The sequence below is a fragment of the Sceloporus occidentalis genome, unplaced genomic scaffold (genome assembly GCF_023333645.1).
Source record: "Sceloporus occidentalis isolate IW3139 unplaced genomic scaffold, rSceOcc1.0.p SCAF_14, whole genome shotgun sequence".
Classification (NCBI taxonomy): domain Eukaryota; kingdom Metazoa; phylum Chordata; class Lepidosauria; order Squamata; family Phrynosomatidae; genus Sceloporus; species Sceloporus occidentalis.
The window spans coordinates 18050370-18062213 of NW_028316994.1; the positions used below are offsets into that span (position 1 = coordinate 18050370).

Below are 11844 nucleotides of genomic sequence, written 5' to 3' on the forward strand. Positions count from 1 at the left end.
GTATAAATACTGCAAATAAATAAATAAATAAATGATTGATTAATTGATTGATTGATTTTCTTCTTATCCGCTTTCTTTGCTATCCAGATCTCGCATCCGTACACTGTAACAGGGAATACTATGGCTTGGACTATCCTTACTTTAGTGCTGTACATCTTTCCTCTTTAGGATCTTGCCTAGTTCTCTCATAGCTGTCCTTTCCATTCCTAACCTTCAGATTTCTTGACCGCAGCCTCTGTTCTGATCAACCTTTGATCCAAGGTATGGGAAACCTTCATTGCAATTTGCTCGCTGTCTGGGTTGAATTTATGTATGTCTTTTGTGGTCATTCCTTTTGGCAGAATTGGCAGCCCCCCCCCCCCCCCATAATATTACAAAGAGGTGAGAAGCAGAAGAGCTGTGGGATGGAGCTCCTCTTTCCCCATTGATCTCAGGTATCCCTTTCAACACTGGGCAAGTCACACTCTCTCAGCCTCAAGAGGAGGGCCATGGGCAAAAAAACAACAACCCTATGAAGAAATCATCATCATCACCATGCTTTTCTTGCCAAGAAACCCTTCTCTGTTTCGACTTGGAGGCACACGGCAAAAAAGAGCCAGCAGGGCTGGGTTTTTTTTGGGGGGGGGGCGGGGTTGGTTTGGATTATTTTAAACCTTTGTATGTTTTAAATTTTGTATGTTTAAACATTTTAGAACTTTTAATTAGGCTGTTTTAAGTGTCTTTAAAAATGTTGTTTTAATGCATTTTTATATTGTGAGCCGCCTTGGGTCCCTTTTTTGGGAGAAAGGCGGGATAAAAATAAAAGAATGAATAAAATCATAAAGCCAACTAATGCCAATCCACTCCAGTGCCTCCAACGGGATGACTTTTCACCCATCAACGCTCCTTTTGGGAAGCATGGCTCTCAAGCTCCCCTTTCCCCTACTTTCTTTTACTGAGGGAAAAACTACCGCTCCCAGCGCTCTTTGCGGCGGCCGGGGCCACACTTCCCAGCATGCCACATTCCCTGTCGCCGGGAGGGAGGCGAGGGGAGGGGAGGAAGAAAAAGAGAGAGGTGCCTAAAGCGCATGCGCGGCGGGGAGTTTGTCGGGAGTTGTAGTGCGCGGGCATGACCCGCCCGGGGCGCCTCGCGGTGAGGTGGACTCCATGTCCCGAGGTGCTTTGCGGCGCATGCGGGGCGGGAGGGGCCGAGCTGGGAGGGGGGCGGGGGAGGAGAATGAGAAGGGAGGGAGTTGAGGGAGGAGGAGACGCGGAGTCGGGCGGCACCGGACGAAAGGGAGCGAGCGAGGGGCGGCCGGAGCAGCCGAGGAAGGACCCGCCGGCGGAGCGGAGCGCAGCGCAGGGGGGTCTCCCGAGCCCCAGAAGCGGAGGGGGGCTCCGGCCATGGCGGAGCCCAGCCCTGAAGGTAACGGAGGGAGAGGAGGCCGGGGGGGAACGAGGGGTCCTTGTGGGGGGCGAGGAGGAGGAGGAGGAGGAGGCTGAGGGGAGAGGAAGGGGGCGCGGGTGGGCAACGTCTGTCCTGCCCCCGCCGCTCGCTCAAGGGGGGCTTTTGGGGGGAGACAGGGCTCGAGGAGGGGAGCCCCTCTTCAGGAGCTGAGATGGGGGGGAAGAAGAGAAGGAATGGGGGGAGTGAAGGAGGGCCGCATTTTGGGGGCAGAAGAAGAAGAAGAGGAGGAGGGAAAAGGAGGGTTTGGGGGGGCTGGGTTTCTGGGTCCCTGGGGGAGGAAAGAGGGGTGGGGGCAGAGAGAGGAAGAAAGAGGGGTGCATTTGGGGAGGGGGCAAAGGAAAGGAGGGAGGGAGGGAGGGAGGGAGGGAGGGAGGGGCGCCCTCCTGGGAGGGGGGCTCTTTGGGGGTCCAACCGGCTCCCCTCAAAAAGAGGGGGATCGAGGGAGCTGTGGGGGGGAGAGAAGGGGGAGAGGGAGATGGGGGGAGAAGAAAGGGGGGTCAAGAGGAGTGAGAGGAGTTGGGGGGGTCCAAGGAAGAGAGAGAGATGGAGGAGAGAAAGATTTGGGGGCAAAGAAAGGGGGGATCTGGGGGGAGGTCAAAGGGAGTGTTCTCTGTGGGATTGGGGGGGGGGTAAAAACCGGGTTTCCTGAAAGGAGGAGGGAGGGAGAGAAAGAGGGAGAGTTGTGGGGAGGGGGAGTGAAGGAGAGAGAGAAAAAGGGGGGTCCAAGGGTTCCTCAGAAGAAGGAGGAGAGAGAGGGGAGGGAGGGAGGGAGGGAGGGGGGTTGCTACGAGGTTCCCTCAAAAGAGGGGGGCCCAAGGGGGCCCTTGTTTCGGGGGGAGGAAGGCATTTGCTTCTGAGGGGTGCCCCCATTTCTCTGGGGAGAGAAGGGAAGGCTGCGAGGGCTGTGGGTTTGCGGTGGGGAGGGAATAAGATGGAGGACGGTTGTTGGGGGGGAGGCTGGGAAGCAAGGAAGGGAGGCAGGGAGGGAGGAGGAAGGGAAGTTGGGAGGAAGAAGCTTTCCGGGGGGGAGAGGAGGGGGAGGTTTGGAATGGGGGGGGAGGGAGGGAAGGAAGGAGTCATTGAAAGGGTGGGGGGCCCATGGAGGAAGAAAGTAGTGGGGGGGTCTCCCAGAGCACATGGGCCCAGGAGGGAGGGGGCTGCCTTGTGTGTGTTTTGGGGGGTGAGCTTGTAAGAGTTTTTTTGGGGGGGGGCTCTGGGGTTGTTGTTGGAAAGGAGGGGGCATTGGTGGGGGGGGAGGAGGAGGAGGAGAGGAAGGGCTGGGAAGGACTGGGGGTGGGGGCCCAGGGTGAGTGGGTTCCTGGGGGGCTGGCCAGAGGCTGGGAGCCAGAGAGGGGGGGCCGCCTGGCAGGGGCGCATGCGCAGTGGGGCTGGGTGGAGGGACGGAGGGGGGCCCAGGCTGGTGGCGAGCAGGCGGCCCCTCTGCCACTTCCCTGCCAAAGGCTGGTAGGTGCCTCCTCTTCCTTGTGCCCCTTGCTTTCAGTTGTGTGTGTCTTGGGGGGGGGGGGGATGTGGGGAAGGGCACCGCAGGAGCCGCCATGAGAGGAAGAAAATGGGGGACACAGACATCAGGAGGAAACATGGAGGAAAGGCACCGCAGCAGTTGCATGTGGGGGGAGCATCCTCTGCAGAGCCGCATTGTGTATCCGCACCCCCTTGGGAGGGCAGACTAGATCCCCAAAGGATTCTTTCCATGGGGGTATCTTTTTATCTCCTGGAAGCTGCCCCTGCCTCATCATCACTCCTCCCTCCAAATAACCCTTTCTCCTCTTGTCTTGCTTTCCAGATCCGCCTCCAAACCTCAAACCAGAGACACAGGTAAAATACGGAGCCACACATACAAAATGTCTATAGAAATGTTGAGGTTTGATTGCGTTGGCCTGACATCTCCCCACCGATTGCATGTTTTGTGGGGCGTCTCTTTATGTCTTGGGGAAAGGCAAGGGGTCCTTGTGGGGGGAAACCCTATCTCCTCTGCCTCTTGTCTCCCTTGCCTTTGGGTTTCTTGTCTCCAGCAGGCTTGTGGCAAAATGGCCACCGCAAATGGCATGTTTTGTGGGCTGTGATTTCTGGGGGTTTGTTTTCTGTTTATTGTCTTCCTTCTGGGCGCAAAACTAGTCCCTCTCTCCTTTGCCTCTGGGTCTGGCTGGAGGCAAAATGGCCCCGTAAGCAGAGCAAGCCCTGTTTCTGACAATGCGGTTGCCACACATCGCCTGGCAGAGTCTGCATGGCTGCCGGTCTCTGCCCCACCCTGCTATGGGTCAGAGACCAAAGGCCCCACTGCCTTTTCCCTCCTCCTCCTCCTTGCGGTCCCCCAGATCCACAGTCCCCCTCTGCCTTGTGTATCCCTGGGAGACTTAGCTTGCATTTGTGTGGGTAAGGTAGGGATCCAAGCCTCTGAGTGTGTTTGCTGCAAGGATTGCTGGGTTTTGTTTTGCATTCTCCTGTCTGAAATGCTTTCCCTCTCTCTCCAAGTTTATAATTCCTAGTTCATTTGAGATATATGTGTGATCTCCCATGGCCACCTAAATTCTTGCCTTCCAAAAGATTTTGGGGAGGGGGAACCTGGAGACTTGTGGGTGGGAGATTCTCTCTCTCTGTCTGTTAACCCATTCCTCTCCCTTTGCCGCCTCTCCCTGATTCTCAATAGCCTCCTGAAAAACGGCGGCGAACAATTGAGGATTTCAACAAGTTCTGCAGCTTTGTCTTGGCCTACGCTGGTTACATCCCTTCCACAAAGGAGGTGAGTTGGGGATCCGGAGGGAAAACAGTTCTTCCTCTTTGTAGTCTTCTATCCATGTATATATGTTATTTAAGGTGGGATATCAATCAATCAATAGAATAATAATAATAATAACAACAACTTACAAAGAAAGCCATTTTTCTCTTTTCTCTTCTGAATTTTTGGGGAAAGAAAGCTGAGGAGGGAAGGAGAGTCTTGGTTTTGGTGACTTTTCAAATGCATGCTGAGTAAATTGTTGTGTAATAGCAACCCATTTGGCACTTTTAACAAACTGTTTGCAAAGATTGATTTCTTGTGCTCTAAGCAGCTTCTCCCAGTTTGGGGTTTCTCTTCTTGCCCTGGGATTCCCTTCCTCTCCCGTTTTTGGCTTTGTTTTGCAGAAGCCCTGCTTGTCACAACAGCTCAAACCTTTCTGCAGCCAGTGCTCACATAAACTACAATTCCCACAGTGCTCCCATGAGTGGCCATTTTGCTGAGAGACCAGAGGCACTATGCATGCTGGGAAGTGTAGGCAACTGTTCTGGAAGCCAGGGGGCAGACATGTCCTGACTGGTTACAGCGCACAAGTCTGGCAGCTTCCTGAAACGCATGTCGGGAACTGTAGTTCTCGCTTCCTCAATCTGTATTTTGAGCCTGGCTGGCTTGGGACTGAATTCGAATCTGCTCCCAAGGGTTTAACATTGACAGTCTGTTTTTTAAATGCCAGGCTTCAGCCTCTGGATCATGCCAAACAGGATTGAACAATGTTTCTGAGACTAAACACTTTCTGTCCCCAAACCTTTGGGATTTTCAAGGGGGGGGGGTGTTTATTTATTATTTTACTTATTTCCTTTCTATGCCACCTTTCTCTGAGATCGGGACCCAAAGCGGCTCAGAAGATAAAAATATATTGTTTAAAACTTTGCAGTGCAGTACAATAGAAGACAGTCAAATTCTGAAACAAATCTCAGCTTTGTTAGTTCCTTCATTAGGAATTAGGCATCCATTTATGGCCGTCTTTTGTATTTCAAAAGGGACAGTGGTTGTCAGTTTGCATACTTGAAATTTTAGTTTGTTTGGCAATCATGCTGTTCTGAACACTCATTTCCCTCAATTCTATACAACAGATTTTAGTTCTGATTTGGTTACTCAGTCAGGCAAGGTTTATTCTTACTAAATGCATCTGGATGCTTTTAGTTTGCAGTGAGAACTAACTTTTTGTGTCGTCAGGCATTGGAGCCTAAGAAGGGAATGGGCTATTTCTTGAGAGAGAGAGAGGAAGAGTAGCTGCAAAACTTAAATATGAATTCTTATTTCCTTTCGGTCTTCATATTGTTGTATTGCTGTAGAGTATTAGAACATTAGTCATACGTTTCCTGGCAAGATAGCTCCAATTTTTCTTATCTTTTGCTCCCTCCTTTCCTCTTGTTCTCCCTTCCTGATTCCATTTTCTATTTCCCTTCCTTCTCCCCCTCCATTTTCTATTCAGTCAGAAAAGTCTCTGCAATTTTTGTGAATTAGGAGGGGCCTAATTGTGGAAACCCACTCAGTGACTTTGGGCAAGTCACACACTCTCAGCCCTAGAAATCCCTGTGATAGGTTTGCCATAGGGTCAATGTAAATTGGAATTGACTTGGAGACATATAACAACAACAACAACAACAAAATCTGACTGTGTTCCTCATTAGGCAAAGAGACTTACTTTAAAGTTTGTTTGAGAATTTTAAGGCACTCCATTATAGCCTACAACTCTCTGAGATTATCCAGTCTAGTGTTCAAAGAGCTCAATATTGATGGGGGTCTGTAACTTTCTGTGTTCAGGTAATTCAAGACTACAGTGTCCTTTGCCCACCTCACTTTAGAAATGAGGCATAGAACGACGTCCCCCCATGATCGCCTTGCCTGCGCAAGGATATCCTTTTACATGGATTTGTGTCACAGGATTGTGACCCAGAGTTAGCCCATCGTTTCAGACAGAAGACAAACTCCACTGTAAATTACAACCGGACATTTATATATCTTTATATTCTAGTGTTGTAGTAATGATAATAACAATACCACATTTTATTTCTTATCCTCCTCTCCCCAAGGGCCAAGACAAAATAAAATTAAAGCACATAAAACCATTTAAAAACGTTAAATTATGAAGTTTCTGATTATACTGGCTGAATGAAACTACGGCCTGTTACAGACTGCCAAAATAAAGCTGCTTCGTCTCTCTTTGGAAGTATGCTATTTAAATGATGCATGGGTCCTAAGAGTCTGGAGGTTGCACCAAAGCCACACTCCATTCCTAAGCACTGGAGTGCAGCTTTGGTACAGCTTCCGGATTCTTAGGGTGCATGCATCATTTAAACAGCATACCTCCAAAGAGACCCGAAGCAGCTTTATTTTGGCAGTCTGTAACAGGCCTACGTGTGAAAGGGATCTAGGAGTCCAAGTAGACCACAAGTTGAACATGAGTCAACAGCATGATGCGGCAGCTAACAAGCCCAATGCGATTTTAGACTGCATCAATAGAAGTATATTGTCTAGATCAAGGGAAGTGATAGTGCCACTCTATTCTGTTCTGGTCAGGCCCCACCTGGAATACTGTGCCCAGATCTGGGCACAACAATTAAAAAAGGATGTGGAGAAATTGGAGTGTATCCAAAGGAGGGCAACTAAAATGGTGAAGGGTCTGGAAACCATGAAGTCCTATGAGGAACGAATTAGGGAGCTGGGGATGTTTAGCCTGGAGAAGAGAAGGTTAAGGGGTGATATGATAGCTCTGTTTAAATACTGAAGGGGTGTCACATTGAGGAGGGGGTAAGCTTGTTTTCTGCTGCTCCAGAGAATAGAATGCGGAACAATGGATGCAAACTGCAGGAAAAGACATTCCACCTCAACATTAGGAGCAGCTTCCCAGTAATTAACTGTGGTAAGCCACCTGGAGTATCAGACTAGGAAAAGGAGGGAGAAGTATGATGATGATGATGATGATGATGATGATGATGATGATAAGAATATGAATATTTTAATAAAATAAATATGTATGTATGAATCATTCATAAATTTCTCTCTCTCTGTCTCTGTGTCTCTTTTTCTCTCTCTTTGTCTTATGTTGTTGACCCCAAGTGTTAACCTTCTCTCCCTTCCACCCACCAGGAGAATGACTGGACGCCTTCTGGCTCCAACTCTCCCATCCGCCCAGAAAGTGTGGTGGACAGTGACGGCTGGGAATCCACCCACTCAGACCTGCACACTATTGAGACCTTTGTGAAGAAGGCCAAGTCCTCGAAGAAGAAAGCGGCTTTCCGCCGCCTCAAGTCCGACAGCTCGCTGCTGGAGAAAATGAAACTCAAGGACTCCCTTTTTGACTTGGACCCTGTGAGCAAGCACCCGCTGCCACCTCCACTGGCAGGGCCCAAGGGGGCCCTGGACAAGAAGAAGGACAAGCGGAATCGGAAGTCCGCCTTGGAGGCTGGGGGTGCCAAACGGAACCGAGGCAGTGACCCCATCGGTGAGAAGCGTTCACGCATCAAAAAGAGCAAGAAGCGGAAGTTGAAAAAGGCAGAGCGGTGCGAGAAGAAGCACAAGGCTTCCCTAAGCGAGACGGACTCTGAGGAGGAGGAAGGGGGTGTGCTCACAGCAGTGGGATCGGTACCCCTGCGGCAGGGAGGGGAGCAGGGGGCGGCAGCAACAGCACTGGTCTCTGTCCAGGCTTCCCCGGAGCTTCTGGCTGCCAGTTTCCCCATTAAGCTGGAGGACACAGAAGGGAAGGAGGGCATCAGTACTGAGACCAGCCAGGATGGGGAAGGCAGCTCCAGCGAAGGCGAGATGAGGGTGATGGACGAGGACATCATGGTGGAATCAGGTGAGGCGTGTGTGGTGGTTCTGGGCCTAGTAGTTGAAGGTGGCTGGAAGATCCCAGGTGGAAGACTGGAGTCATAGCACCCCGTGTCTCTTCTGGGTTCTTTTTCAGTAACCCATTACAATACTCAGTTAGCTCCAACGGTAGGACAGCCCAGCTTTCCTAGCCAGTAACCACTAGTAGATTTCTGTCATAGACTCCACCGCTGTTTGAGCCAGTATGTTCCACTGTCAAATGGCTCTTACTCTCAGAAAAAACACAACTAGAAATTTACTTCTGGCCAGTTATTTTTGTTTGTTAGTGACATTGTACAGTTGGCCTTCTGTATCCACAGATTCAGCCATTCATGGCTTGAAAATATTTTTTAAAAAAATCCAAAAAGCAAAGCTTGATTTCACCACTTTATATAAGGGACACCATTTTACTTAATGGGATTTGAGCATCCACTGATATTTGGGTTTCTGGAACCAAACCGCAGTGGGCACCAAGGGCCCACTGTATTATTTATTTCATATCTTGCCCACAGGGTGGTTTATAAGTCATAAAAATGTGCAAATGTTCACTTATCTATAGACATTGCAACCGAATTCATTAGAACATGAGGTTCCTTTAAGATCAGCAAAGCAGCATAGGTTTGGGGGCTATTTATATGGCTCCTGGAGACATCTGGGGCAGCAAATTGGTGCCTGAACCCACACCTTTGCTTGCCTTTCTCTGGACACATTCCAGTTTGTCTGTATCCTTCTTGAATTGTGGTTTGTGGCACATCGCCATCCTTTGATTTTGTCCCGTGTGGGGCTAACTCTCCTTCCTCCTGTCCAGGGGATGACTCCTGGGACCTCATCACTTGCTACTGCCAGAAGCCATTTGCCGGTCGGCCCATGATCGAGTGCAACCAGTGCGGCACCTGGATCCATCTCTCCTGCGCCAAAATCAAGAAGACCAACGTCCCTGACATCTTCTACTGTCAGAAGTGTAAAGATGGCTCCCGAAAGCACCCTCTGCTGCCAGTGGTTCCCAGCGCAGCCGCCGCCGTCGCTTCCAGGGGGAGCGGGGAGCCCTAGCACCAGAGGAGAAAGGAGGAGGGGGGATGGATCTGTGCTGGGCACCCACCCCAGAGCAGCAAAAGACTGGCCAGAGTAGGTGGTCTGCTCTGGATTGGTATCCGAAATGAGACTTGGGTGGCTTGGAGGCAGAAAAGGAAGGTGCTTGGGACATTTGGGGTGTTGAGGCCCCCCAAATACCTTGAAGGTGGGAGGCAGGCGAGTTGGCTGCCTCTGCAGAAGCCACTGGTTTTTGGCTGGCGATTACAAGCCCCTTGCCTCAGACACGCACACGCACCCCTTTTCTTTGCGGAGTTGCTCCTAGTCCAGCTCCCACATTCTGTGAAGGAGAGTGGCTTCTCAGGCAGAGGCAGAAATGGACGCCTTGGGAGGAGGAAGAGGAGGCAACGAAAAGAACCTCCTAAACAGTTCTAGAAAGCGCTGCGGGGGGACAACAGAGGAGGATAATGACGAAGAGAAGGGGCACAAGGGTCTCCGACTCCTATTCTGGCTCTCTCCCACCCCCCTCCATCCTCTTCTTGCCCCAGAGACATTCATTCACCTGTAAATAGACAGAAAGCCAATGTCTCCTCCTTGTTTCCCCCAGTTGGAAAGATTTTCTTTATGTTTCAGATTCTGCCCCTTTGTTCAGGCCCAGCCATGGAGGCGACCTGTGTCTCCCGCAGGGCCTCAGGCTCCTGCCCAAGAAGTGGATGCAAAATTACTTTTAGTTTCGTTAAGCTTTGGGGGTTTTAGAGGGGGAGTTGGATTTTTTCCTCCTGACCCCCAGTAAAATTAATAATACATATTTTTAACTGTTTTTGAGAGAGGGGGGAAGACAGCTAGAGAAGCAGCCCCCCCCCCCCCCCAAACAACAACAACGAAAGATGTTTTGGATGTGATGAAACCAGTCAGGGAAAAAGCCATTTTGATTTTGCTGGTGTCCATAATTTTGAAAAAGGACAACTTATTCACAAATTGTTTCTGAAGCTCCTGCTGAAAAGGGATGGAGCAATGGGTTTCCAAATTTTGGGGGGGGGGGGGGGGGCTAGATAGCAATAGCAGCTGCTACTAAAGTCCTCCTTAATCCCACTTTAAAACTTGGAAACAACTAGCCACCCCATTCGTTCCCTGCAAGGGTTCCCGGCTCTCTCACAAGTTACAACCTGGTGCAAATCCCACATGTCCCTGCTCCCAGGTTGAGGTTAGTTCTGTTTGGTGAGTTTTATTTTTGCAGGGAGGGGGCAGATTGAATTGGGGTTTCGTTTTGGTTTTTGGGGGAGGAATGTCCCCCTCTTAACCATCCCCCCCATATTTTCTTTTCTTTTTTTTGGTTTTGTTTTAATATTTGCAACTGTGTACATGGCAAGAGTTTTCTGAATGTAAATAAAAGATGTGGACCCTTTTGGCGTTTGTACAGAAGGCTACGATCTTCATTCATGTTTGAGAGGGGTCAGCGTGGCTGCTGCTGTTGTATGCCTTCAGGTCATTTCTGACTTACGGTGACCCAAAGGCGATCATGGGGCTTTCTTGGCAAGAGATGGGCAGATGAGGTTTGCCATTGCCTTCCCCTGAGGCTGAGAGAGTGTGACTTGCTCCAAGTCACCCAGTGGGTTTCCATGGCAGAGCCATGGAATTCGAAACTACTCAACTCAAACTACTACGCCTCACTGGCACTTATATACAAATAGATAAATTACAGGTGTCCCATTCACTCCTTGCCTGTGAGGAAGTGGGCCACAGCGCAGCAATGATCCAGTTTGACACTGCCATAGCTCCATGCTGTGGGATCCTGGGAAGTGCGCTTCTGTGAGCTACTTTGCCCCTTTGAGAGCTCTGGTGCCATACTGTTGTTGTTGTTGTGTGTCAACTGATGGTGACCCGAAGTGTATCGCAGGTTTTTGTGCCAAGGCCTGTTCAGAGGAGGTTTGCCATTGCCAGCCTCTGAGGCTGAGAGAGTGTGACTTGCCCACAGTTGCCCAGTGTGTTTTGTGGCTGAACTGGGATTTGAACCTTGGTCTCCAGGGTCATAATCCAAAGCTGAAACCACTAGGCTGCACTAGTCTACAACAAAGCACAATGCCCAGGATTCCCTAGGGTTTGGGGCCATGGCAATTTAGAAGTGAATTTCAGGCATCTCAGGAAATGAGCCTAAGCTGCGTCTGTGGTCCAAAATGGAGGCTGAATCCACACTGGAGAAATACCTCGGTTTGGTACCGCTTTAACTTTCTGTCTCAAGGCCTATGGAATTCTGGTAGTTGGGAGTATGTTGTGGGGCATTTCTTCCTTAAGCTCTGCTCCGCTCTGGGCCCACAACAAACTCCAACTCCCAGAATTCCATAGGCTTTGAGCCAGGGAAGGGTTATTTCTCTAACGTGGATGCAGCCAGATATCCAATTTGACACCGCTTTGGCCTCCATGGCTGCGTTTTAAATCCAGCAATCCTGGGAATTGTGCTTTGCTGAAAAATCCAGCCTTTATTGTGTCAGAAAGACTCAACGAACTACAAATCCCAAGATTCCATCGAAGTTGGAGCCATGACGGTTAAAGCGGCCCCGTAGGCCCCGCCCCTCTTCTGCCAATCAAGTGGCAGGGGCGTGGCCCCACTCTCACGTGACGTCCGCCGCTAAAGGACAAAGAAGGGGAGGAGGATCGTTATTTGCGCTCCTCCTCCTAGAACGTCACATTCCCGTCCACGTGACGTGGGCGGTGTGGGTGGGAGCCGTCACGTGACGCGAGCGCCACCTCACGTCTGGAGGGG

The 11844-nt window shown here is 50.4% G+C and overlaps 1 protein-coding gene across 1 annotated transcript; it reads left to right on the top strand.

Annotated features, from left to right (window-relative positions):
• The first annotated feature begins 1243 nt into the window (after positions 1-1243).
• Positions 1244-10488, top strand: PHF23 (PHD finger protein 23). The gene is made up of 5 exons (XM_089480195.1): positions 1244-1405; positions 3252-3283; positions 4116-4208; positions 7335-8043; positions 8863-10488. The coding sequence occupies exons 1-5, from the start codon at positions 1384-1386 to the stop codon at positions 9102-9104; spliced, it is 1098 nt and encodes a 365-aa protein (XP_089336321.1). The 5' UTR covers positions 1244-1383; the 3' UTR covers positions 9105-10488.
• The last annotated feature ends 1356 nt before the right edge of the window (positions 10489-11844 follow it).

Coding starts and splice junctions, on each gene's coding strand:
- PHF23 (XM_089480195.1), top strand. CDS start 1,384: ATGGCGGAGCCCAGCCCTGAAG. Junction 4,209..7,334: donor ACATCCCTTCCACAAAGGAG/GTGAGTTGGGGA, acceptor TCCACCCACCAG/GAGAATGACTGGACGCCTTC. Junction 8,044..8,862: donor GGACATCATGGTGGAATCAG/GTGAGGCGTGTG, acceptor CCTCCTGTCCAG/GGGATGACTCCTGGGACCTC.